The 25,007-nt window shown below is 40.5% G+C and overlaps 1 protein-coding gene and 1 pseudogene across 2 annotated transcripts in view; one reads left to right on the top strand and one right to left on the bottom strand.

Moving 5' to 3' along the window:
- Nucleotides 1-21,472, top strand: part of HMG20A (high mobility group 20A) — a 90,565-nt gene extending 69,093 nt beyond the window's left edge. For both annotated transcript variants that reach the window (XM_016214198.2, XM_087824080.1), the window contains exons 7-10: nt 14,100-14,175; nt 14,884-15,099; nt 15,778-15,920; nt 19,070-21,472. In XM_016214198.2, coding sequence (XP_016069684.1) covers nt 14,100-14,175; nt 14,884-15,099; nt 15,778-15,914 — 429 coding nt within the window. In that variant the 3' untranslated portion in view covers nt 15,915-15,920; nt 19,070-21,472. The remainder of the gene's footprint in view (nt 1-14,099; nt 14,176-14,883; nt 15,100-15,777; nt 15,921-19,069) is intronic.
- Nucleotides 21,473-21,806: 334 nt separating this feature from the next.
- On the bottom strand, nt 21,807-23,042 carry LOC107538060 (poly(rC)-binding protein 2 pseudogene; annotated as a pseudogene).
- Nucleotides 23,043-25,007: the final 1,965 nt, after the last annotated feature.

The raw sequence follows: 25,007 nt of genomic DNA on the forward strand, positions 1-25,007 counted from the left end.
TCCAGAGGAGGTCAAAAGTAAGCAAGGGTTAGAGAACCTATTTGAAGAAATAATGACAGAAAACTTCCCTAACCTGGTCAAGGAAAAGTCACACAAGTCCAGGAGGCAGAGAGAGTCCCAAGCAAGAAGAATCCAAAGAGGCCCACGCCCAGGCGCATCATAATTGAAATGCCAAAAATTCAAGACAAAGAGAATCTTAAAGGCGGCAAGAGAAAAGCAATCTGTTACCTACAAAGGAGCTCCCATGGGCTGTCATCTGACTTCTCATCAGAAACCCTACAGGCCAGAAGGGCATGGCATGAAGTATTCAAAGTAATGCAAAACAAGAATCTGAAACGAAGACTACTCTATCCAGCAAGGCTATCCTTCAAAATAGTGAAATAAAGAGCTTCCCAGACAAAAAAAAAAGGCTAAACAAGTTTATCACCACCAAATCAGCATTGCAGGAAATGTTAAAGGCACTGCTGTAATAAAGAAGAAATAGAGAAACATAGGGATAAAGAATTAAAATGGCAATAAATAGGGACCTATCAATAATAACATTAAGGGCTTTAAGGGAGAGATCAACAGCAATACAGTCATACTAGGGGATTGTAACAACCCACGACTTCACTCTTCACTGGATAGATCTTCCAGACAAAAAGTCAACACAGAAACAGTGACTAAATGGCACACTAGATCAGATGAATGTAATTGATATTTATAGAGCATTTCACCCCAAAGCTGCAGAATATACATTCCTCTCAAATGCACATGGGCCTTCTCAAAGATAGACCACATGTTAGGACACAAAACCAGCCTCTACAAATTCAAGAAGATTGAAATCATATCAAGCCTCTCAGATCACAATGGCATGAAATTAGAAATCAACTACAGTAAAAACACTCAAAAACATTCGAACACATGGAGACTAAATAGCATGTGTTCAACAATGAATTGTTTACCAGTAAGATCAAAAAAGAAATCAAAAACTTCCTGGAAACAAATGAAAATGAACACACAACATCCCATAATCTGTGGGACACAGCGAAAGCAGTCCTAAAAGGGAAGTTCATAGCACTACAAGCCTATCTCAAAAAGCAAGAAAAATTTTTAGTAAACTCTATCCCTACAACTTAAAGAATTAGAAAGCGCCCCTGTGAAGCTGTCCAGACCAGGGCTATTGTTTGCTGGGAGTTTTTTTATTACTGCTTCAATTTCATCAGTTGTGATTAGCCTATTTAGGTTTTCTGATTCTTCCTGACTCACTTTTACATGATCTTACTCATATGTGGAATCTAATCAACAGAATAGACTGAAGAACAAAATAGATCCAGAGACAAAGAAGCATGGAACAGACTGATGAATCTCAGTGGGAAGGGGGTGGGGGGAGTGGATGGGGAGAGATTAATCAGAGAATTTACATGCATATATACATAAACCATCGACACAGCCAATAGTTTGGTGAAGGCCTTGCAGGGAGGGGCAGATTGGGGGGAGGGGGAGGTGGTCAGTAGGGGGATAAAAGGGAGATAGCTGTAATACTTTTAAAAATAAACTTAAAAAATAAAAATAAAAGGAATGCCTGGGACTCCCCAATACTCCCTCTCTGCCACAGTCTCCACTGGTTTTTACATCCAAAAGTTATGGGGACTTCTTTTCTCAGCACTGGAACCCTGGGCTGGGAGTTCTGGTGTGGGGCTGGACTCCTGGCTTCTCAGTGGGGACTTGGGCAGCCAAAATATACCTTTGATTTTTAACTGCTACATGTGGGTATGGGACCAGCCCCTTTTTCATCTTTGCCTCTCCTACCAGTCTGGCTTCTTTCTTCTATCCTTAGTATAGTAATTCTGTTCAGCTAGATTTTAGGCATTTCTGAATAATGGTTCTGTAGTTTAGGTGGTTCCAAGTACTGCACTTACCTATGCTGCCATCTTGACCAGAGGTCTCTGTATGCTTTATATTTTAAATCATAATTGTGTTGTGCTGCAAGCTTTCCATATTGCCAGATACTAGTATAATTACTTATTTCTCTTTTTTGTGTGCCCACCCACCAATGTCATGCCATTTCCATACTTTTTTTTCCCTATTGAGCATTCTTTATGGCTTCTTTGTTCCTAATGGTTAAAAAGAGAATTCAGACAATAATCTAAAGTACTAGATCTTACACTTTCTTGTCATTACTGGCTCCTTTCGTCACTGTGGATTTTGCTGGAATTCTTGTATTCACTAAAGTTGATGCAGTCAGTAAAGATTTAGTAGATTTAGTCATAGAAGCTGCTGATTTCAGAAATGAAGCTTTTTATTAAAGTGCATTATGATGTATTGTATGAATTTCTATGGTTTATGTAAAGGAATAAATCTCTATGATTTCCCTGCGACATACGTTAATCCAAATTTAAAAAATTTTTTAGAAGGAGGGAGTAGGTGGAGAGCCAGAGTAGTTTCTCAAATGTCTGTATAGTAGGATAAAGCTCTCTTAGTAAGGTTATTGACCTAATTAGTGTTCCTCACTTTATCCATTTTTATTTTTCATTGAATATATTCACTAAACTAGGTAATTTCAAAACACGTGTAATAAAAAACTGATTTAACAGTAAACATAGTTACTACCAACTAATGTTTGGTGCCAATTCAAAACCGACAGGAATCCCCAATTTGAGGTGAGGTGAGGAAGGAAACTTTGTTTAGTGGAAAATAGCTCAGCTGTGAGGCAGCCCTAGGGCCAGGCCCCTCCCCTGATGGCTATACATCTCTGCTCTGCTCCTTGCTACACTGATCTGCTCTGCTGTGCTTTGGTCTTCTATGTTCTGTGCCGATCTGCTCTGGCCTGCGCTAGTTTTCTCCGCCCTGTTCCAGTGCGATATCTTGTGTTTTAGCTCATCAACGGAAACAGTCTTCAGTGGCAAGGGTAAATGAGCTCCCAGAGCCACACAGGAGCTGGCTTATATGGAGGGAAGTCTCTGTTCCTGGTCCCTGATTGGTTTGGCCTGTCCTCATGCAAATGAGGATGCCAAAACCTTGCATTTTGATTGGTCCAAAAGGCACTGTCCTGATTGGTCAGATCAGAGCCACTCTGCTTTGTGGAAGCTAAGTCCGATTGGATGGGGAAAACCTCAATGCTATTGGTTGAAATAGATTCCAGGAACTCCTTCATAAGGGCTGGCTCAAGTCTGGAAACAAGAGTGCGGTCAGGCAGTTCAGTGCGGGCTTTACCTTGAAGAGCAGTTTGTATGAGAGGCCTCTGTGTAGAAATGGCTGCTAGGCTGTTTTTTAAAATTTTAGCCCATACTCTGGCTTCTCTTTGGAGTGTATAAATTTTTCATGTTCTACTAAAATTTTAGCCCAGTTATCCACCAGGAGCCCTTCATACTAGGTGTCTTTTTTCTCAGGGTTACACACTGATTTCCTTACATATAACATCTTAGTATAAGAAGAGTTCAGAAAAATAAGAAAGTACTGTGAGTGAAAAGCAGCCACAGAAGGCCCCATGGAAAGAGGAACTGAATCAGGACTTCAAGGTGACCCAAGTTTTATGGGGTCACCTCAGGGTGAGTAAATGGATTGAGCAGAGTTGGAGTAAGTTAATAAAACAGCAAATATCTTGTAAAGTGCCTAAAACATCCTAGATTCTAAATACGTGCTTATTAGTAAAATTACAAATGTTAATAGAATAGTCTTCGAACTTCAAAAATACCAAGACCTGAAGTCTCAACTGGCCTCCTCTTGTTGGTGAGGAAATCACCACTGAATTAGAGTCAGGAATGAAACCCAGACCAATGTATCCCAGTCTAGCATTCTTGGCAACACATGCCACACTGTATGGAATAAAGTAAACAATGTTGAAAGTTAAAATGTGCCCGGTTGTCTGAGATGTCAGCAAAATTTGTTTCCCGTTAAGACAGAAAGGATTTGGTTTGTGTATAGTAAGAAACCTATTGTATTTCTAAATGGAAATTGGATTCCTAAGACATTGTTACCAAGGAAGGTACTCAAAAAAGCTAAAGATTCCTGACCTGAAAGCTATTCAAGCCCTTCTGCATAGCAGTGGGGGACTACAGCTGGGCATACAACATTAAGCACATTCCCTAAAGCAAAGGGCACTTAAGCATATCACACACTGAAATTCGGACCCTGAGCCTAGGTCACAGCAAAATAGTTTCAGTTCAGAAGGGCCTCTGTTCTCTTACTCTCTACACAATATATAGAATTAAAAATCAAAGAAAGGGTATTCTTGCTCCTCTCAAATCCAAAGCCAGCCAGCTAGACCCAGGAATCGGTGTAGTGTTACTCAAGAAAGTGTATACATCTCTTGTGAGGACTAAGATAGAAACAATAATTTTGTTTCTCCTTTAATTTATGAGAACTGACAAAATGAAAATCAACCTGAAAAAATTAGACCCCTTCAATGAAGAAGTAATGAAATCCTTATGATTTGAATCCCCTAAGCAGCCCTTGGAGTAGCTTAAGTATATCTGAGCCCAGAGAAGGACCTTCTTTGTGCTGAATGGTGTACTCAGGCATGGAAAGGTGTCGATGCTTTTTATTACCACTCTTTTGTTAAGTAGAATTTCTCTGTTGCCATTCAGAGACTGAACAGGTTCATTTAATTGCTTTGTTATTTCTTATTTTGCAATCTAACAATCTGTACCAAGGGGCAGTGTGTTTATGCCCCTACCTCATGCTGTCCTCTGCCCTTATATAGTTAGCTTTCTGGTAAAAAGAGAAGAGAGTTAGCTTTCTGAGGAGACTCAAGGCCTTTGAGAGGCTCTTGGTACCATGGCAATGGGAGCCAAGCATCCTCACCTACCCATCTAACTAGGAGATATTTAGACTTATGTCTAGGTAACTGATCTTATATAAGCCTGTTCAGTCAAGTAGGAGAATGAGCAAGGTCAGACAGTAAAGTCCTAAGACTTTATCCTAAGTCATTTGTGGACTTATGCTTATATCTGTTCTGCTTTGAACATGTTGGAGTTGTGTGTCATAAGTTTTCTGTTTATCTGCAGCAACCCAGTAGCAGAGTTAAAGCATATGGTAAACCAGCAAAGTCAAGAGAAAGTCACTGTGAAATATGTTTCAGAAGATCCCTTCTGAAATTAGCCTTTCTTTGCCATACATTAGTTCTCTTTGAAATCCATTAGGAACTGGCTCCAAGTAGAGCTTTGCAGATTGAAACTGGGTGTTTTGATGATACTTTTGTTATTTTTAATTATCTGGGAAACTTTGCTTGCTTTCTTTAAGAAGTAGAAGGGTAAAATTAAGCACTCTGAAAGTTTCCCCAAGTAGATACATTTTTTTCAGACTTCTATTAGATGTCTTTCTTGATCATCTGCCATTGGCAGGAAGTTCACAAACTCAGCCCCCTTTACAAGGCAGACATCAGGATGAAAACAGGAATTTGGCTGTCAGAATTACCCCATAGGCTGTTAACTGCTTAGCTTTTCTACTGGACACCAAATCATATTTGTGTTCAAATATAAAAGACTAGTGGTGGCAGAGTAGGAAACATACATTCTTTCTCTGGCTTTAACATGTTTTTATAAGAATGATTTCTAGACTTTCTTTAACTGTTCTTTACATTATAAAGGTTTAAGAATCTTCAGACTTAACTAGTAATTTCTTCAGTTCACATTTCCCACTGTTCTCTTTACAGTCTTATATTATGTAACATTTTAAACACAGTGCCAAGACATTTATAATTTATATTTATAATGCCTTCAACCTCAAATTGTAGAAATGGCAGCCAAATATCTTGAAATTGACTTTATTCTTATATTTTTTTAAATGTTTTTTAACTGGTTTTTTTTAATTTATCTTTATTGTTGAAAGTATTACAGAAGTCCCATTTCCCCCTCCAATTGACCCCCTCCACCTCGCTCCCACCCCCTCCCCAGAACCCCACCACATTATTGACTGTGTCCATGGGATATACATACATGCACATAACTTCCTTAATCTCTTCACACCCTCCACCCCCCCTGCCCTCTTCTTCTGAAATATGATCGTCTGTTACATGCGTCAATGTCTCTGGATCCATTTAGTTCATCAGATTCTCTTGTTCATTACCTTCTTGTTAAAGAAGACCCATCAACATTTCCTGTGGTGCTGGTCTGGTGGTGATGAACTCCTTTAGCTTTTCCTTGTCTGAGGAGCTCTTTATCTGACCTTCAGTTCTAAATGATAGCTTTGTTGGGTAGAGCAATCTTGGTTGTAGTTCCATGTTTTTCATCACTTTGAATATTCTTGCCACTCCCTTCTGGCCTGCAGAGTCTCTGTTGAGAAATCAGCTGATAGTCGTATGGGTGCACCCTTGTAGGTAACTAATTGCTTTTCTCTTGCTGCTTTTAAGATTCTCTCTTTGTCTTTAGCCTTTGGCATTTTAATGATGATGTGTCTTGCTGTGGGCCTCTTTGGGTTCCTCTTGTTTGGGACCCTCTGTGCTTCCTGGACTTGTAAGTGTATTTCTTTCCCCAGGTAGGGGAAGTTATCTGTAATTATTTTTTCAAATAGGTTTTCAATTTCTTCCTCTTGTTCTTCTGGCACCCCAATAATACGAATGTTGGGCCTCTTGAAGTTGTCCCAGAGGCTCTGATGCTGTCTTCACATTTCTGGATTCTTTTTTCTATTTGCTCTTCTGGTTGGGTGTTTTTTGTTTCTTCATGTTCCAAATTGCTGATTTGATTCTCAGCATCCTCTACTGTTGATTCTCTGTAAATTATTCTTCATTTCAGCTTGTGTAGCCTTCATTTCATATTGGTACTTTATTATGTCATCGATTTTCTCAATTATTTTTGTCATACTCTTGCTAATATCCTTGAGCATCCTTATAACCATTATTCTGAACTCTGTATTATTAGCTTGCTTGGATCTATTTCACTTAGTACCTTTTCTAGAGATTTCTTATGTTCTTTCCTTTGTGACCTGTTTCTTTGCCTCTGCATATTGGCTGCTTCCTGGTGTTTGTTTCTATGCGTTAGGTAGAGCTGCTGTGTCTCCTGGAATTTGTAGAGTGGCTTTGTGTAGTAGGTGTCCCGTAGGGTCCAGTGGCTCAGCCTCCCCAGTCACCTGAGCTGGGCCTTCTAGGTGCTCCCCTGTGTGGGCTGTGTGCACTGTCCTGTTGTAGTTGAGCCTTGGTTGCTGTTGGTGTCCCTGGGAGGAATTGACCCCCAGGCCAATCAGCTGTGAGGACCAGCTGCAATACAGCTGAAGAGCTGCTGTGCTGGAGACACCCCTATGGAGCAGGATTTACTTCAGTGAAGCTTTGGTATTCACCAAGTGCGCCCCTTGAGTGTGTCACTTGTGGATGTAGTAGGGTTGTAATCCAGCGTGGTCGACTCTGACCACCAGGTGCACTCTCCCTTGGGCCTCCTGAGAGGTGCAAAGTCAGCCTCTGCCAGTGCCTTGCCCAGGGCCCCCCCAGCATGAGCTACACAGCAATCCGTAGTTAGCTGCTACTTGTGCTGGGCTTGGAGGAGCCCAGGAGAGGCCAAGCTGTGAACCAATGCAGGCTTCCACTAGTGCCAGGCCTGGGGCCACTTATCAAAATATAGCTGCTGCTTGTTTGAGAGATTTTAGGAAAGTCCTAAGCATGAGGCTCGAGAGGCCACTTGTGTAGAAAAGCCACTGGAGATGACCTGGATAAGCTTGCAGGCAGGGAGGGGTGGGGCCTCCAGGAATGATCAGGGCAGGGCCAAAGGTGTGAGTCAGGTGCTGGCTATTCAAATATGGCGCCTGCCTGCCATCTGTGTCCCGGGACAACTCGCCAAAGGAGCAATGGCCTCTGCCAGGTCTTCTGCCCGGGAGGAAGCTGCCCCTCCAGCTCTGGCCCCGATTTCAGGCAGGTTAGTTCCTCCCCAAGTGTCCCAGGTTTCTTTTAATCTGCTGCCCCGCTCTGGGGCTTAGAGGGAGGGCATCCAAGTGAGTCCGTGTTCGGGTCCTTTAAGAGGAAAGCCTGGAGCTCCCACAGCCTCCAGGACCCTCAGTGATAGTCCTCATTGGTTTCACAGCCCAAAGTTGTGGGGACGTCTCTTCCCAGCCCTGGAGCCCTGGCTTGGGGTCTTGATGTGGGCGTAGGTTTCTCGTTCTTCCGGGAAACCTCCACCAAGATGTTCCTCCTGGGTTTAAAGCGTGGCACTGGTTGTGGGCCTCTGGCTGTGTCTCCGGGATTCAGCCCCGATCTGCCCACATCTCTGTCCCTCCTACAGGTCTCGGTGCTTCTTCAGGTCCCTGGTTATAGGGCTTCTGTTCAGCCAGATTTCAGGAGACTCTGAGTGATGGTTGTTCTGTATTTTAGTTGTAATTTTGATGAGGTTCTGGGAGGCCGCGGGTGCAGCTGTTACCCCTGCCGCCATCTTGTTTCTATTTTTTTGTGTTTTTTTAATTTATCTTTATTGTTGAAAGTATTACAGATGTTCTCTTTCTTCCCCATTGATCCCCTCCACCCCGCATCCACACCACCCCCAGGCCTTCCCCATACCAATGTCTGTGTCCATATGTTATGCATATAAGCATATAAGTGGTTTTTTTTTAATGGTTTTTGTTTGTTTGTTTGTTTGTTTAAATATATCTTTATTGATTTCAGAGAGAGGAAAGGAGAGGGAGAGAGAGAGATAGAAACATCAATGGTGAGAGAGTCATTGATTGAGCCCGCAACGCGGGCATGCGCCCTAACTGGGAATGGAACCCTGATCGCCTGGATCCTAGGTCGACACTCAACCTCTGAGCCACACCCAACCGGGCAGCATATAAATTCTTTAATTAATCTCATCCCACCTGCTCCCCCACCCTCGCTTTCCCTCTGAGATCCCTCAGTCTGTTCCATGCTTCTATGTCTCTGCATCTACTTTGTTCATCAGTTTATTTTGTTCATTATATTCCACATATGAGTTAGATCATGTAGTACTTGTCTTTCCCTGACTGGCTTATTTTGCTGAGCATAATACTCTCCAGTTCTATCCATGCTGTCCCAAAGGGTAAGAGATTCTTCTTTTTTATAACTGCATAGTATTCCATAATGTAAGTATGCCATAGCTTTTTTATCCACTCTTCTACTGATAGACACTTGAGCTGTTTCCAGACCTTAGCAATTGTAAATTGTGCTGCTATGAACATAGAGGTGCATAAATTCTTTCTGTTTGCTGTTTCAGATTTCTTTGGATATATTCCTAGATGTGGGATCACTGGGTCAGATGGCAGTTGCATTTTTAATTTTTTGAGGAAACTCCACACTGTTTTCCATAGTGGCTGCACCAGTCTGCATTTCCACCAGCAATGTACTAGGGTTCCCTTTTCTCTGCACCCTTGCCAGCACTTGCTGTTCATTGATTTGTTGATTGTAGCCGTTCTGCCAGGTGTAAAGTGATACCTCATTGTGGTTTTAATTTGCATCTCTCTGATGATTAGTGACTCTGAACATTTTTTCATGTCTCTTGGCCATCTGTATGTCCTCTTTGGAGAAGTGTCTATTTAGGTCCTTTTCCCCATTTTTTAATTAGATTGTTTGTCTTCCTTTTGTTAAGTTGTATGAGTCCTTATATAATTTTGGATATTAACCCTTTTATCAGATGTGTCATTGGTAAAATATGTTCTCCCATACAGTGGGCTCCCTTTTCGTTTTGTTGATGGTTTCTTTTGCTGTGCAGAAGCTTTTTAATTTGATGTGGTCCCGTTGGCTATTTTTTCCTTTGTTTCTCTTGCCCTAGGAGATGTATTGGCAAACATATTGCTGCAAGAGATGTCTGAGATTTTGCTACCTATGTTTTCTTCTAGGATTTTTATGGCTTCATTTCTTACATTTAAGTCTTTTATCCATTTTGAGTTTATTTTTGTGTATGGTGTAAGTTGGTGGTCTAGCTTTACCTTTTAGCATGTATCTGTCCAATTTTCCCACCACCATTTATTGAAGAGACTGTCTTTACTCCAGTTTATGTTTTTGCCTTTTTTGTCAAATATTAAATAAGCATAATGGCTTGGGTCAATTTCTGGGTTCTCTGTTCTGTTCCATTGATCTATATGCCTGTTCTTCTGCCAGGAATAAGCTGTTTTGATTACAGTTGCTTTGTAGTATAACTTGATATCTGGTATTGTGATCCCTCCAACTTTGTTCTTCTTTCTCAAGATTGCCATGGCTATTCAGGGTCTTTTTTGTTTCTATATAAATTTTTAAAGTGTTTGTTCTAGATCTGTGAAATATGCTATTGGTATTTTAATAAGGATTGCATTGAACCTGTAGATTGCTTTGGGTAGTATGGACATTTTAATGATGTTAATTCTCCCAACCCATTAACACAGTATATTCTTCCACTTGTTTATATCTTCTCCTATCTCTTTTTGCAACATCTTGTAGTTTTCCAAGTACAGGTCTTTTACCTCCTTGGTTAAATTTATTCCTAATTATCTTAATTTTTTTGTTGCAGTGGTAAATGGAATTTTTTTTTTTTTTAGTTTCTCTTTCTGAGAATACATTATTGGTGTATAAAAATGGCATCGATTTCTAGGTGTTAATTTTGTATCCTGCAACATTACCAGATTCATTTGTTAAGTCTAGTAGTTTTATTGGTGGAGGCTTTAGGATTTTCTATGTACAATATCATGTCATCTGCAAATAACGACAGTTTTTCTTCCTCCTTTCCAATTTGTATGCCTTTTATGTTTTCTTCTTGTCTGATTGCTGTTGCTGGGACTTGCAGTACTGTGTTGAATAGGAGTGGTGAAAGTGGACACTCCTGTTTTTAGGGGAAATGCTCTTAATTTTTGCCCATTGAATGTGATGTTAGCAGTAGGCTTGTCATATATGTCCTTTATTATGTTACGATCCCTCTATTCGCACTTTATTGAGAGTTTTTATCAAAAATGAGTGTTGGGCACTAGCTGCTTTAGCTCAGTGGATAGAGCATCAGCCTGCAGACTAAAGGGTCCCAGGTTCAATTGCTGCCAAAGGTACTGACCTCAGTTGCAGGCTTGATCCCTGGCTCTGGTCAGGGCACATGTGGAAGGCAGCCAATCAATGTCTCTCTCACATCGATGTTTCTCTCTTTCTGTCCCTTCCACTCTTCTCTGAAAAGCAAAGAAAAAATATCCTTGGGTGAGGATTAAAAACAAAAAAAAAAAAAAGTGTGTTGGATTTTGTCACATGCTTTTTTTGTGTCTATTGATATGATCATGTGATTTTTGTTTTTCAGTTTATATGATGTATCACATTTATTGATTTCTGACCATTTTACCAGCCTTCTATCCCTGGACTAAATCCCACTTGGTCATGGTGTATGATCTTTTTAATATATTGCTGGATCCTATTTGCTAATATTTTGTTGAGGATTTTAGCATCTATTTTCATCAGGGATATTGGCCTGTAATTCACTTCCTTTGTAGTGTTTTTATCTGGTTTTGGAATTAGGATAATGCTGTCCTCATAAAATGAGCTTGGAATTATTCCTTCCTCTTGGTTTTTTTGGAATAGTTTGAGGAGGATAGCTGTTCTTCTTTGAATGTTTTGTAAAACTCCCCTGTGAAGCAGTCCGGACCAGGGCTTTTGTGTGCTGGAAGTTTTTTGATTACTGCTTTAGCTTCACTAGTAGTTATCAGCCTATTCAGGTTTTGTGACTCTTCATAAGTGAGATCTGGAAGGTTGTATTTTTCTAAGAATTTATCCATGTCATCCAGCTTGGTGGCATATAGTTGTTCATAGTATTTTCTTACAGTCCTTTGTATTTCTGTTGGATCAGTTGTTACTTCACCTCTTTCATTTCTAATTTTGTTTATTTGGGTCCTCTCTGTTTCTTGATGTGTTTGGCTGATGGTTCATCAATCTTGTTTATCTTTTTTAAAAAACCAGCTCTTTGTTTCATTGATCATTTTTATTGTTTTTTTAGTCTCTATGTCATTTTTTTCTGCTCTGATCTTTATTATTTCTTTTGTTCTACTTACTCTGGGTTTTCTTGTTGTTCTCTTTCTAAGCCTTTAAGTTGTAGGGTTAGAGAATTTATTAGAAGTTTTTCTTGTTTTCTGAGGAAGGTCTGTAGTGCTAAGAACTTCCCCTCTCATGACTGCTTTCATTGTGTCTCATAGATTTGGGGTTGTTGTGTGTTCATTTTCATTTGTTTCCAGGAAGTCTTTTCCTTCCTTAATCTCTCTAGTAATCCATTCTTTGTTTGATAAATTGCTATTTAGCCTCCACGTTTTTAAATGTGTTTTAGTGTTTTTATTGTAGTTGGTTTCTAATTTCATGCCATTGTTTTCCGAGAAGATGCTTGATATGATTTCACTCTTCTTGAACTTGTAGAGATGTGTTTTGTTTCCTGACATGTGGTCTGTCTTTGAGAATGTCCTGTGTGCACTTGAGAAGAATGTCTGTTCTGCAGCTTTGCAGTGGAATGTGCTGTAAATGTCAACTCCATCTGATCTTGTGTGTCCTTTAGGGTCACCGTTTCCTTGTTGATTTTTTGTCTAGAAGATCCATCCAGTGAAGTCAGTGGTTGGTTAAAATCCCCTAGTATGACTGTATTTCTGTTGATCTCTCCCCTAAAGTCCTCCAGAATTTTTTTTTTTATGTATTTTGGTGCTCCTATATTGGGTGCATATATGTTTATCAAGGTTTTATCCTCTTGTTGGATCGATCCCTTTAGTTCTATGTAATGACATTTTTTGTCTCTCAATATGGTCTTCATTTTGAAGTCTATTTTGTCAGATATGAGTATTGCTACCCCACCTTTTTTTTCATTTCCATTTCCATGGAAAAATTTTTTCCTCCCTTCTCTTTCATGCTGTATGAGTCTTTTGTTCTGAGGTGAGTCTCTTATAGACAGCATATATTTGGATCTTGTTTTTTTATCCACTGAGCCACCTTATGTCTTTTTATTAGAGCATTTAATCCATTTACATTATTGATAGATACTCATCTATTGCCATTTTAATTCTTTATGCCTATGTTTCTCTCTATATATATTTCTACTTTGAATTACAGCAGTCCCTTTAACATTTCCTGCACTGCTGGGTTGGTGGTGATAAACTCCTTTAGCCTTTTTTTTTTGTCAGGGATGCTCTTTATTTCACCATCTATTTTGAAGGATAGCCTTGCTGGATAAAGTAATCTTGGTTTCAGATTCTTATTTTGCATTACCTTGAATGCTTCATGCCATCCCCTTCTGGCCTGATGCGAAGTCAGCTGACAGCCTTATGGGAGCTCCTTTGTAAGTAAAAGATTGCTTTTCTCTTGCTGCTTTTAAGATTCTCTTTGTCTTGAATTATTGGCATTTTAATTATGATGTGTCTGGGCATGGGCCTCTTTGGATTCTTTTTGCTTGGGACCCTCTGTGCCTCTTGAACTTGTGTGACTTTTTCCTTGACCAGGTTAGAGAAGTTTTCTGCCATTATTTCTTGAAACAGGTTCTTTAACCTTTTCTTACTTTCTACATCTTCTGTAACTCATATGATGTGGTGCTTGCCTGTGTCTGTATAGTAAGTGGGGAAGGACTCAGCAGAGGAACAGTGGCACCCACCTGCTGGCTCTGTGTGGGGAGGACTCAGCAAAGGAACAGTGGTCTCTTCCAGCACATCTGTCTGGGAGAAAGCTTCCCCTGAAGCCCTCGCCCCGGAGCGAGACAACTCAGTTCCTCCCTGTAGGTCCCTGCTTTTCGAGTTGCTGTCCCAGCACTGGAGCTCAGCAAATGAGTCTGTGTAAGTCTGTTTGTGTGCTCTTTAAGTGGAATCCCTGGGACTCCAGCAACCTCCATCTCACTCAGCCACAGTCTCTGCTGGTTTTCACTCCCAGAAGTTATGGGACCTCTCTTCCCAACACTAGAGACCTGGGTTGGGGTACCAGGTTGGGGCTGGGACCCACCTATCCATGGTGGGGACCTCTGAAGCTGAGATATCTCTCCCAGTTCTTAACTGCCACACATGGATGGGGGACCTGCCTGTTCTGTGTCTTTGCCCCTCCTGCCAGGTTTGATGTGGCTTCCTCTTTATATCCTTAGTTATAGAACTTCTGTTCAGCTCGTCAAGGGTGGTTGTTCTATAATTTAGTTATAATTTTGATGTGGTCATGGGAGGAGGCAAGCACAATGTTTATATATTCTTCCATCTTGACCAGAACTGTTTTTGTTACTCTTGATTTACAGAAAGAAACAGAGGTAAAGGAACGGTCTGTTTTTGACATCCCTATATTTACAGAGGAATTCCTGAACCACAGCAAAGGTGATTACTGAAGTATCATTTTGTGTTCCTCAGGTCTGTGACAGGGGATTTTATTCTCAGGAGGAATACATTGCTCAAAAGTAATGATAGTAGTATTCCAGATCCTTGGACCAGTCTGGAAGAAGAAAATTGCTTGTATTTTACTCTCTAGTAAAGGTAGCTACTCAAAGACCAGTGAAGGAAAGCTAGGCCAGTGTTGTCAAAACTGCTTTAGTCTCTGCCCAAAGCAAATAAATATACGTCGCTAATGTAGTTGCATTCAAACTATTAGCCTGGAGCCATTTGTGCAAATGAAAACCTACATGGTGTCCCAAATATAAAATACTTAAGAGCAAAATTTGACCTCATTGTAGGAAAGATGGAACCCAAAGCTGTGGTTGCCCATTGTCCCATTGTTCCCCAGTGAAACCGCTCAGGCTTTTTATTGCATAGTTTTAAAAAACAAACAGAAATACTGGGAATTGCAACTGTTCCTTGCAAATTTTAGTATAGAGTATAACCAGTTTTAAGAATTAAATTATCTCTGGGGAGCCAGGCATTTCATTGCTGAAATTGCTAATTTGGAAGGCCATAATGAGAATAGGGAGATGAGGTGGGGTAGCTAATTAGAGAGAGCTAAGCAGAACATCCTTGGAAAAGTCATTGGGACTCCTCAGAGACTCCTATTCCTCCATGTGTTATGTGTGTATTTGGGGGGATTGCCCTCAGCTCGGGAGGCAGAGCTTCGCCAGCTTCGCAAATCCAACATGGAGTTTGAAGAGAGGAATGCAGCGCTGCAGAAGCATGTGGAGAGCATGCGCACAGCAGTGGAGAAGCTGGAGGTGGATGTGATCCAGGAGCGGAGCCGCAACACTGTCTTACAACAGCACCTGGAGACCCTACGGCAGGTGTTGACCAGCAGCTTTGCCAGCATGCCCTTACCTGGTAATGCCATCCTTAACTGAGCACTTCAGAAAGCAGGAGGTGGTGTTTATGTTGGTATTGGTGTGATGAGGCTGAAGTCTCCCCCCACAGAGTGAAATCAGTAAAAAAAAGGGGTTTTTCACCCTCAGGGTTTTTTGTGGGTCATGTAATAAAATCTCATTGTTGGCTACAATTACCCAAAATCTCAGGTTCTCTGCTCATTTAAATTTTGTTCCAGTTATATTTTGATATAATTTACTTTCTATTAGGTTTAATTTGATATTCAGAACAGTGGAAACTGAATAGTAAATCCTGATTTAGATCACTTGTCTTATGTATATTTGCTTGCTTTGTAATTTTGTTTTAAGGGGGAGGAAGAAGAAAACAAACACTAGTATTTCTTATATATTTTTTTCATGTTTAAGTAAGTCACAGAAGAAAACTGGGAGAGTCTCTAACTTTTTGTTATATGCAGCTAATCATACATACTGTACAGCAATTATATACCCATCTGTTTATTTAGAATATGTAGATTTCATTTCTTTGAGATGTAAAAGTCTCTGCTCTGAAATTAAAATTTTGTCTGTGGAGGAGACCACATTAGAGTCATAATTTCTTTTACTGTGGATTCACTTAACTGTGTTATCGTCAAACCAAATGGGGAGGATTTTCTTACTTTTTCTTCTTATCTCGCTTCAGGAAGTGGAGAGACCCCTACACTGGACACCATTGACTCATATATGAACAGACTGCACAGTATTATTTTAGCTAATCCCCAAGACAATGAAAACTTCATAGCCACGGTTCGAGAAGTTGTGAATAGACTTGATCGTTAAGGAGTGGTGAGTACTCACTGATATGATACTTATATGCCAGCCCAACTTCAATTATAAGATGGCCTTAGACTTTATCAATACTACTAAAACCCTGGAATTACATTGAATAATTGAGCTGGAGACTTGATTAAGATTCTTTTTTGCATAGTGGCTAAATGTAGTAAAATAATGTTAGAAAGCAGAATCAAAAGTTTTTTCTCATGTATGCCTCAGCATAGTTTAATGGAAAGAGCATGATTTTTCTGTTTGGACCTTGGTTATAGTTTTATCACTCATTAGCTGTATTCTCGTGTGCTAGCTTCCCAAAGAGTTTTGAAGAATGAGTAAGAAACTGACGAAATCACCCCCCAAACAGTACTTAAATACAAAAACAAAATAAATATCTCTTAATTTTTAGGCTTCCTTTTCCCTGGAAAATATTAATGGTAATTTATATTTAATAGTCAATGAGACATTGTATGTATGTAAACCTACATAAATAAGAAGCTTTTTATTCACCATTGAATAATGGAGTAACTGTTATATGTTTAATGTTAATGTGGACTAACAGTGAAACAGTTAGTGCCTTGATTAAATGGATTAAAAATAAACTCTCAATAAGCAAAAAAGAGAGGAGAGAGAAAATTATCTTTTAAAAAACATATTTAACAGCCTTGTCTGGGTGGCCCAGTTGGTTGGAGCATCATCACATACACCAAAAGGTTGCCAGTTTGATTCCAGAGTCAGGGCTCATACCTAGGTTGCGGGGTTCAATCCCCTGTGCATACAGGAGGCAACCGATTAATGTTTCACTCTCACATGAATGTTTTTCTCTCTCTCTTTTCCTTCCTCTCTCTCTAAAAAATCAATAAACATATCTTCGGGTGAGGATAAAGAATATATTTAGTCAACAAATTACTAGTGGTATGTGTTATGTCCTTTCAGAGAAGACAAAAAGTACATTTCCAAAAGGAATCTGCCCATGTAAACATTTTGGTACTAATAGTCATCAGGTATCATTTTTTAAATAGAACTTGTATTTGTTCACTAAAATCCCTTTAGTATGCCATCCCACAATTGACAGCCCTTTATCAATTAAATTGTTCCATGCCTATGGAACACATATAAACTGTGTGAAAATCCTAGTATTGGTCCATATCATGTGGTGATCATGTGTGGATACTAAAACAAGAGTGAGCAACAGGATGTGCTCCTTAGAATGGCCAGTCGTGGGTTTCAGTATTTCATTTATTTGTTCTGCAGGTATGTGAGCACACTCATATACATATTCATATTGTAGCATGGTTTAGACCTTGAGCAACATGTATATGAATAAATAAAGCCCATGGTTCTTTATCTAATTAGGCAACATCTGCTAGCAGAGACAGAAGCAGTAGTCTTTATCCTTCTTGGCCATACCCTTGTTTGGTAACAGTACAAGACAACTCACAAGACCATACTCTGAGGGAGAAAGGAGTACTGTTTTTCTAGTGAATAGTCAGATAGAAGGGACTATACTTATAAGATATTGCTGTACTCCCTGCAGAATAAAGCACTGGCATTACTGCTGCTCTTTATGAAGGGAACAGCTTGTAAATCTAGGCCTGGGATTTTGAGGAGCTCATCTTTCTGATTTTCACACAGTGGTTTCAGTTAGCACTCTTGTAGTCTTGAAATGAGAGAGCTAGGAGAAACAGTGTAGAAGATTGTGAAAGAACACAATAACTGATAACATGGTGTCGCCTTATGTAGTAGGTATAGGGCAGTTATTGCAAGTTTTGAGCCAAAAGTGGTTTTCGGTTTTGAGCGTTTTGCCAATAAGATGGTCCTAATGCTTACTAATCTTAGGGATATAAACTATAGTATCTGTTTTCTGAAGTGTCTTTTCTTTTTTAAATATGTTTTTGTTCTGTTTTTTTTAGAGAGAGAGAGTGGAAGAGAGGGTGGGGGGAGGAGAGAAACATCGATCGGCTGTCTCCCTCACAAACCCCACCTGAGACTGTCATCCTTTTGGTGCACAGGATGGCGCTCAGCCACTTAGCCACACCAGCCAGGGCTGAAGTATCTTTGAAAACCTAGAATGTTACCATTATTCTTGATTTTAAACTCCAAATATTTTGCCCCTGAAAAAAATAATACCTGAAAATGTGAATCATTTTATTACTGCAGATCCTTACAATCTAGCCATGTAGTCATAACTAAAACAGGATGGTTCCCCAGACCCTCAAAACAGTTATAAAGACTGTGATTAATACTAGCTTGGCCTCATTATACAGATTTGTACAAACACCTAGACCTGATGTCCTCAGCATTTGTGGTGCCACTATCAGGTGCCAGTGAGTGAAGGGAAGCTAATGGTCTCCTGTTTTAGAGGAGCATACTAGCGCTAGAAGGGACCTTTAGAAATTCCAGTATTTTACATATGAAGAAACTAAGTTCCAAAGAGGTGAAATGTCTTACCTGAAAATACCTGTGTAGATGACTGCAGAATCCTGGTCTAGAACACTTATATCAAAACTATGGATCAGTGGAGTTTCAAAAACATTGCTATAAGGAGGTGGGAGTGAGTGTAAGGGGAAAGCACTAAAAATTTTTAGAATGAAAGCATTAAGATAAATAAGAGGTAAATAGAAAAAAATTTACAATCCAGTAATTATAATGTTATAAAATTTGGTCAGCTGATTTAAAAATTATTTTTATAGATTTACAATGGAAGAATTACTCCAGCTGGCATCTTTTTGGCTAACTTGTACCTAGAAAAAATTGACTCTGGGAGGAAGCCTTGGGGGTGATTTCATGTTGAGAGGTGACTAATTTTATATATAAACTATCAAAGTCCACATGTTGCTTGATTTCAGTTGAACTGAATGTTAAATATATGGCTGTTTGAGGGTTGAAAAAAAACTGAAGTGATTGCATTTTTATCATTGTAACAAGATTTATTGATCATATGCACATAATACATTCCTATACATGCAGAGATCCTTAGATTTATACTTGAAAATGGATTTTGACTGACCATCTATTCTTTGGACCTAAAATAGAGTACTAATTTTCTATCATCAGATTTGTCCCTGATAGTTGCTTATCTGTGTTCAGCTGAACAATTTTCCTTCATCCCCGTTGTCTCCCTCCCCCCATGCCCTACCCTCTCTCTCTCCCCCTCTCCCCTACAGGTCTTAGAGCTCCAAGATGTGAGGAATGAGAAGCCATCTGTGGAAATTTGAACTGAGTGGAGGCAGAGGAGTATTAATGACTCTGCTTGTGAAGGAACTACCAGCAATGAGTTAAATGCCTTCACCCAGGAAGCCATACGAGGGAGCAGCAAAAAGAACATGTTTATGAACGTCCTACGGAATCCTCTTTACAAAGCTTTGAAACTGTGCAGCCATTCTCCCAAGTCTTCAGTTTTCTCTCCTCTGCTTTTCCGTTAAAGTGGGTCTGCATATATTCTCCTGTCATCTTCTGCAGCATAAAGGAAGCCTTCTCATTGTTCTACTTCAAATTGAACCCTTTTATCAGTGGAGCTCTGGTTTTCTTATCTATCTGTCACTTTTTTAATTCCTTTGGTGGTTATCTTTTTATTCCCTTCACCCCCACCAAGTTACACGTCTCCACTTTCTGACCTCTGGGTTTTGTTGCTCAGCAGGGTTCTGAAGGAGAGTTTCTCTTATTGGACAGGCCCAGTCTTCTGCCATCTTTGTCCTGCTGTGTCTCCAAAGAAAGGAGCTACTTGTTGACTGTGTTCTATGGAGAAGGCTGTTTCCTATTCCACACAGTGCGCACTAGGTGCCAGCCTTCACTGCCAGCCCTTGTGGAGGCTTCGTGATTGCTACCGTGAGAATATGCTTTCCTTCCTCCTCAGTACTGCCTGCCATTTTCTGAGTTTTGCTCCTGCACGTACCCTGCATTCCAGCCCCAGCAAGTTTTTCTCTTTCCATCTGTTGGCAATGTCTTGTGGAGCATTTTTTGCTGAGGAAAAGGTCATTGGTAAATAGATGAGAACAGGAAAAGTAGTTTCTCATTTGGCATTGAAAAAACACAGAATTTATCATACATAAAATCTGACCATGTCTGTTTTAGGTACACTGATTCATGGATGTGGATAGGTAGAGATGTCATCACAGTAGTCACTTGAACTGACAAGAAAGGACACAGAGGAATTCTCATGTCCTTTGTCTTCTATAGCCATACTGTAAAATCTATTTCAAAAGGACAGACTTTTCTTCCTTCTCCCTACTTTAGTAAGTGATTTTTTTTTTTAAACACCAAAAGGGAAGAGGGATTTCTGATTCTCTCCTAAGGGTTTGGTTTTGTCTTGATGCTCTACAGCACAAGACTGACAGTTGCAGCTCTTATCTTTGGAACCAAGGCCAAGCATGCTGAACCCATTGTCCAGGCACCACGCCACTAAAGCAGGTGTGGAAGTGTGGCTTCCTCACAACATGCTCACAAGTCAGGGTGCAAGCCAGAAACCCCCTTGTCACAATGCTGCACCATCCTGTCTTCCCAGCATCTCCTTACCTGATTTCTTCAAGAGCCCAAAGTGGGTGGAGGGATAGCCTTTTTTAATGTCTCATAGGAGCACACCTCAAATTTCCATGCACTGAAGCCCACCTATCACTACTTGGCAATATTTTAGAATAAGAGCTCATCATTATCTATTGCTTATTGCTATAAACCTAGCCAACTCACCTGTTTTTTTCTGTATTTTCCTGTTTGGCTCTCACCTGTCACTGCTGGTTCTGTCATTTCTCTAAGACTCCTTGCCTGCTAAATCCATCCTAGAACACACTGTCTATAGCAGAAGGACATCCAAGCCAGTTCTGGACATTTGTGTCTGCCTTCTGCCAGAAACTTTCTGTTTTTTCTTCCTTCCTCCTGATATTTCTCTTGTTTCTCCCTTGTGCTAGTTTTATGCAGTTATGTTAGATTTCTGTTGACCAGGAAAGGCTATAACTTAGTCCAGAGATCATCATTCTCCTAACTCTAGCTAGATAGGACACCTGACATTGACTTGAAACACCTGCATATTTAGGAATGCACAAGATCTTGAAAGACCCTTCAGTTTGAAATCATTTTCACAAAGTAAGCAGTCTGCTTTTGAAATGCTGGCCCTCCCAGCAGCTACACACCTGATTCACTGGTGGCTGGGATTCAACTGCCCTAATACCATCAGGTCCTGTAAAGCAAGTCTTTGTTGCTTCCTCTCACCTCTGTGCCCAACCAGGAGGTAGCAAATGAGGTTACAGGCTAACACGATACCTAATTCATGTTTTCCAATAACCTTACAGATATTTCTGCATTTATGTTCTTCTCAAGAAATAAGTTGTTGCCTATTCAGTGTTACAGATTTCTCTTTATTAAAACACGGGGCAGCTGAGGAAAGTGAGCAAAGTGTTTTATTTCTAATATTAAATTTTAGAAAAAATATGTATACATATGTTTTGAACTGTTGAAATGCCAAGTTTTCTGTACAAATGTCTTTGTAATTAAACTTTTATTTTTTGTTTTGTTTTGTTTTTTAAGAAGTCAATATGCTTGCTTGACATCTGCCTTATTAAAACTTTTATGTTGAATCCACCGTATTCAATTTTACCTGCATTGTAATGAAAAAACTCCTACCTCTGCCTTTTCATTTTAAAGACTTTGTCAATCTTACATTAATTTTCAAGTCTGTTGTGCTTTTAAAACAGTAACACATTCATTTTATAATTGCGTATTCAAAATGTGTCTTAGCCTTTTTGAGAATTCAGCTTTTTTTTTTGTATTCACAAAGAAAAAGCTCCAGTCCGTTTTTTAATTTTTTTGAAAAATTCCTGACGTTACAGAACTAAACTGAAATGTGTTAATATTCCACTCTTACATTTCTATGACAAACAAAAAATTCATGAGCCAAAAAAAGAGGGAGAAGCTTATAAAATTAAATATGGATCTTAGCATTAACAGCTGAACAGAGAAAGGAATTAAAACGCTTTAATTAAAAAATCACGAGTGGATGATAAAGTGTGTAGAAACTGAAAATTTACAAACTGTTTACAACCTGGAATCACTGACTGTTCAGAAACTACACAGATGGATCATGGGTAGTGGTGAACAGCAGAAAGGGATTATGGATGAATCTGCATTGTTTTAGCTGCTCCCCATGCCACCCCTCTCCAAAGAAAGCCTGACATTGATTAGATATTGAGCCAGGCTAATGCTGGCAGCAGATCCAGTGATGATAACCTGCCTATCAGTAGATCCTTCCACTGGGTTCACAATTTTGATCTGCACCCCAGACATCTGACGGATCTCATAGATTTGGTCCCCTTAACGCCCGATTATGCAGCCAATTAAATCATTTGGAATGGTGAGTTCATGAGAAGTAGTCTGAGCAGATGCATCCAAGCCTGCCCAATAGCCTTTCTCCTCTGGAGAGCTGGATTCAATGCCCCTGAATCCGGTGTTGCCATGTGTCATGGGAAAATGAGACTGTTGCATTGCCAATTGGTGCACCTTGGTCAAATCTGGCTGTGGAATGGCATACTGTCCTTGAATGATATAGGCCTGACCACCTGCAAAGATGACAGAACTGGATGGCTTGGGCGGGTACAGGATGGTCACGCCCTTCGGGGGGACTGGGAGAGTCTCCAACATGACCGCACAGATCTGTTTCACACACTCAGTGATGGATTGCAGAATGCCGGCAATAGTGATGGCCCCCTCAGTTGAGTTGGGGAGCATATCCCCTGCCACCTGGACCTGAGCCCCTGTACACTCTCATATTTCCTTGATCTCGCAACCACCTTTCCCAATGAGAGCCACACTGACTAGCAGGGACCACCAGTCTCAGGGTGACTGGGGGTCTACTGGCAGCTGGTCATAGAGCTGCTGATGTCCTCTTCCAGTTTGTCAATGATCATAGCAAGGCTTTGAAGATGGCATTAGTGGGTCCAGCCAAAGTGAGAATTCTCTCAGGGCAATTCCCTTCTGAGATGTTGATACCTGCACCATTCTCCTCGCGCATCTTTTTAACTGATTCTCCTTTCCAATGATCCTGCCAACTTTCTTGCCATGCATAAGTAGCCGGATGGTGAGAGTGACATTTACTCCACCTTCAATCACACCGGTGGCCATGTCCAGCAGTATTCTGGGGAGCTGGACTTTGAATGGTCAAGTCTTGGTCACTGGTGGAGGGGGTGATGGAAGCCAAAAACTGCAGGCGCGAGGCGACTGAGGGGGAAATGGGAGCGGGCAGGCCGGGAAAGGGCGGGAGGCGAGGCCCCCCCCCCACAGGCAGAGGAGGAGGGGTTGGGGGAGGAAAGGGGAAAGAGACTCCTGGCGGGGCTGGCTGGCGGGCTGCTCCAGCCGCTGCCTCTGCTCCTCTGAGAATTCAGCTCTGTTAGTGTATGTTATAATGAGTTGTAATTCACTTTGTAATGTAGCAGTAGTATTCTGGAGGCAACTTGAAAGAAGTCTGAGTTGTTTTGTTTGTTAATCCTCACCTGAGAATATTTTTTCCATTGATTTTTAGAGAGAGTGGGAGGGACAGAAGGAGGGAAGGGAGAGAGAAGAGAAACATCCATGGGAGGCAGACCAGGGCCAAGGGTCGAACCTGTAACCCAGGTACATGCCCTTGACTGAGAATCGGACCCATGACCCTTCGGTGGGCAAGCTGACTCTCTAACCACTTAGCAACAATGGCCCGGGCTAGGTTCCCCTCTGACATAATACATGCCTCATCAATTTTACACTATTATTAGAAAGATAGACTTGGGTAACAGAATGAACCATACTTGGGAGGAAAAGAAGACTTTGTTACATGAATGCCAAAAACTATTGAGGTGACTCAGGACTGGGCTTGACTACAATTTAACAGAAACCCAAATCAACAAAAGGTTAAACAAGAAATTTATCTCTCTCAGAAAAGTATTCCATCCAGAGGTTGGCAGTCCAAGACCAGTATAGAGCTCCTCTGCACCACAACATGGTTCCATCCTCAAGGTCACCTCATGGTCCAAAATAGCCACTTGTCCATCAGTCCTCATTTGAATTCCTGTCAGCATGAAAAGCAAGGACAAAATGGGCAAACCTAGCGGAGTCAACATACTTTAAAGAGTCTTTCTGGAAACCACACACAGCCCTTCCAGAACTCAGTCGCATGACAACTAAGCTAGCTATAACGGAGGCCGAGAAATGTCATCTTTCTTTGGACATTACTGCCCCCAATAATAGGCGGTTTTAGTCAATAAGGAAGGAGGAAATGACAGTAGGCAACTAACAGCTCAATTCATGACTCATATTTCTGGCTCCATGCCTGCCCGAAGGCAAGGCATGCTGTATTAGTGAACAGGATATATTATCTTGCCTTTGCATCTTGGCCATGATCATATGATCATATACTCCTTTGGCACTCTTTCCCCCAAAACAGCTGAAAACTAGCTTCAGTCTGAGTCAGCATTTCCTGTCCCCACCTTAGCTTTTCCCCAACCCCTCAACAGCTGGTGACCAGCCTTTTTTAGTAAAAGCATAAACAGTGGTAATATTTCCCCCAGTTGTTTGTTCCCTTTTTCTAACTGCTCAGCATCTGCTAGATTAAAACAACACCAGGATACTCTTTCCCTAAGAGTGGGGAAATTGAAGTATTGCTTAACGGAAAAGCTCAAAGCAACCTCATGCCCTCAAAGAATTCCTGCCTTGCAACTGAGAGTTCTGAGTTGAGAGCTTTTTCTTTGTTTTATTTATTTACCTTTTGACATGTAGTCTGCACTCAAAAATATACTTTACCCTACCTACAGAAATAAACACTAGGCTCATAAAGATCAGGATTGAGAGTAAGAAAGATCGGGAGAAAACATTAATGTACATCCACCCATCCAGAAACCATTTCAGTTTAGTTTTATTAGAATGTCTACCTACATGAAGAAACTTTTACCAGAGGTAGAAATATAAGTTCTCTTTGCATAGGAAAACGCAGAAAGGAGAAGAAGCCAAGAGGAGAAATTTCCCAGGCAAACCACCAGCAATACTGATCAGTGGGAAGATGCTTTTGATGTTTAGGTAAGAATATATAAGATAGTAAGTATTGTGGTGGTCTCTTGTTTGTGTCTCAAATACCCCACCTGATACTGA

The sequence above is a fragment of the Miniopterus natalensis genome, chromosome 1, assembly GCF_054644295.1.
Source record: "Miniopterus natalensis isolate mMinNat1 chromosome 1, mMinNat1.hap1, whole genome shotgun sequence".
Lineage (NCBI taxonomy): Eukaryota > Metazoa > Chordata > Mammalia > Chiroptera > Miniopteridae > Miniopterus > Miniopterus natalensis.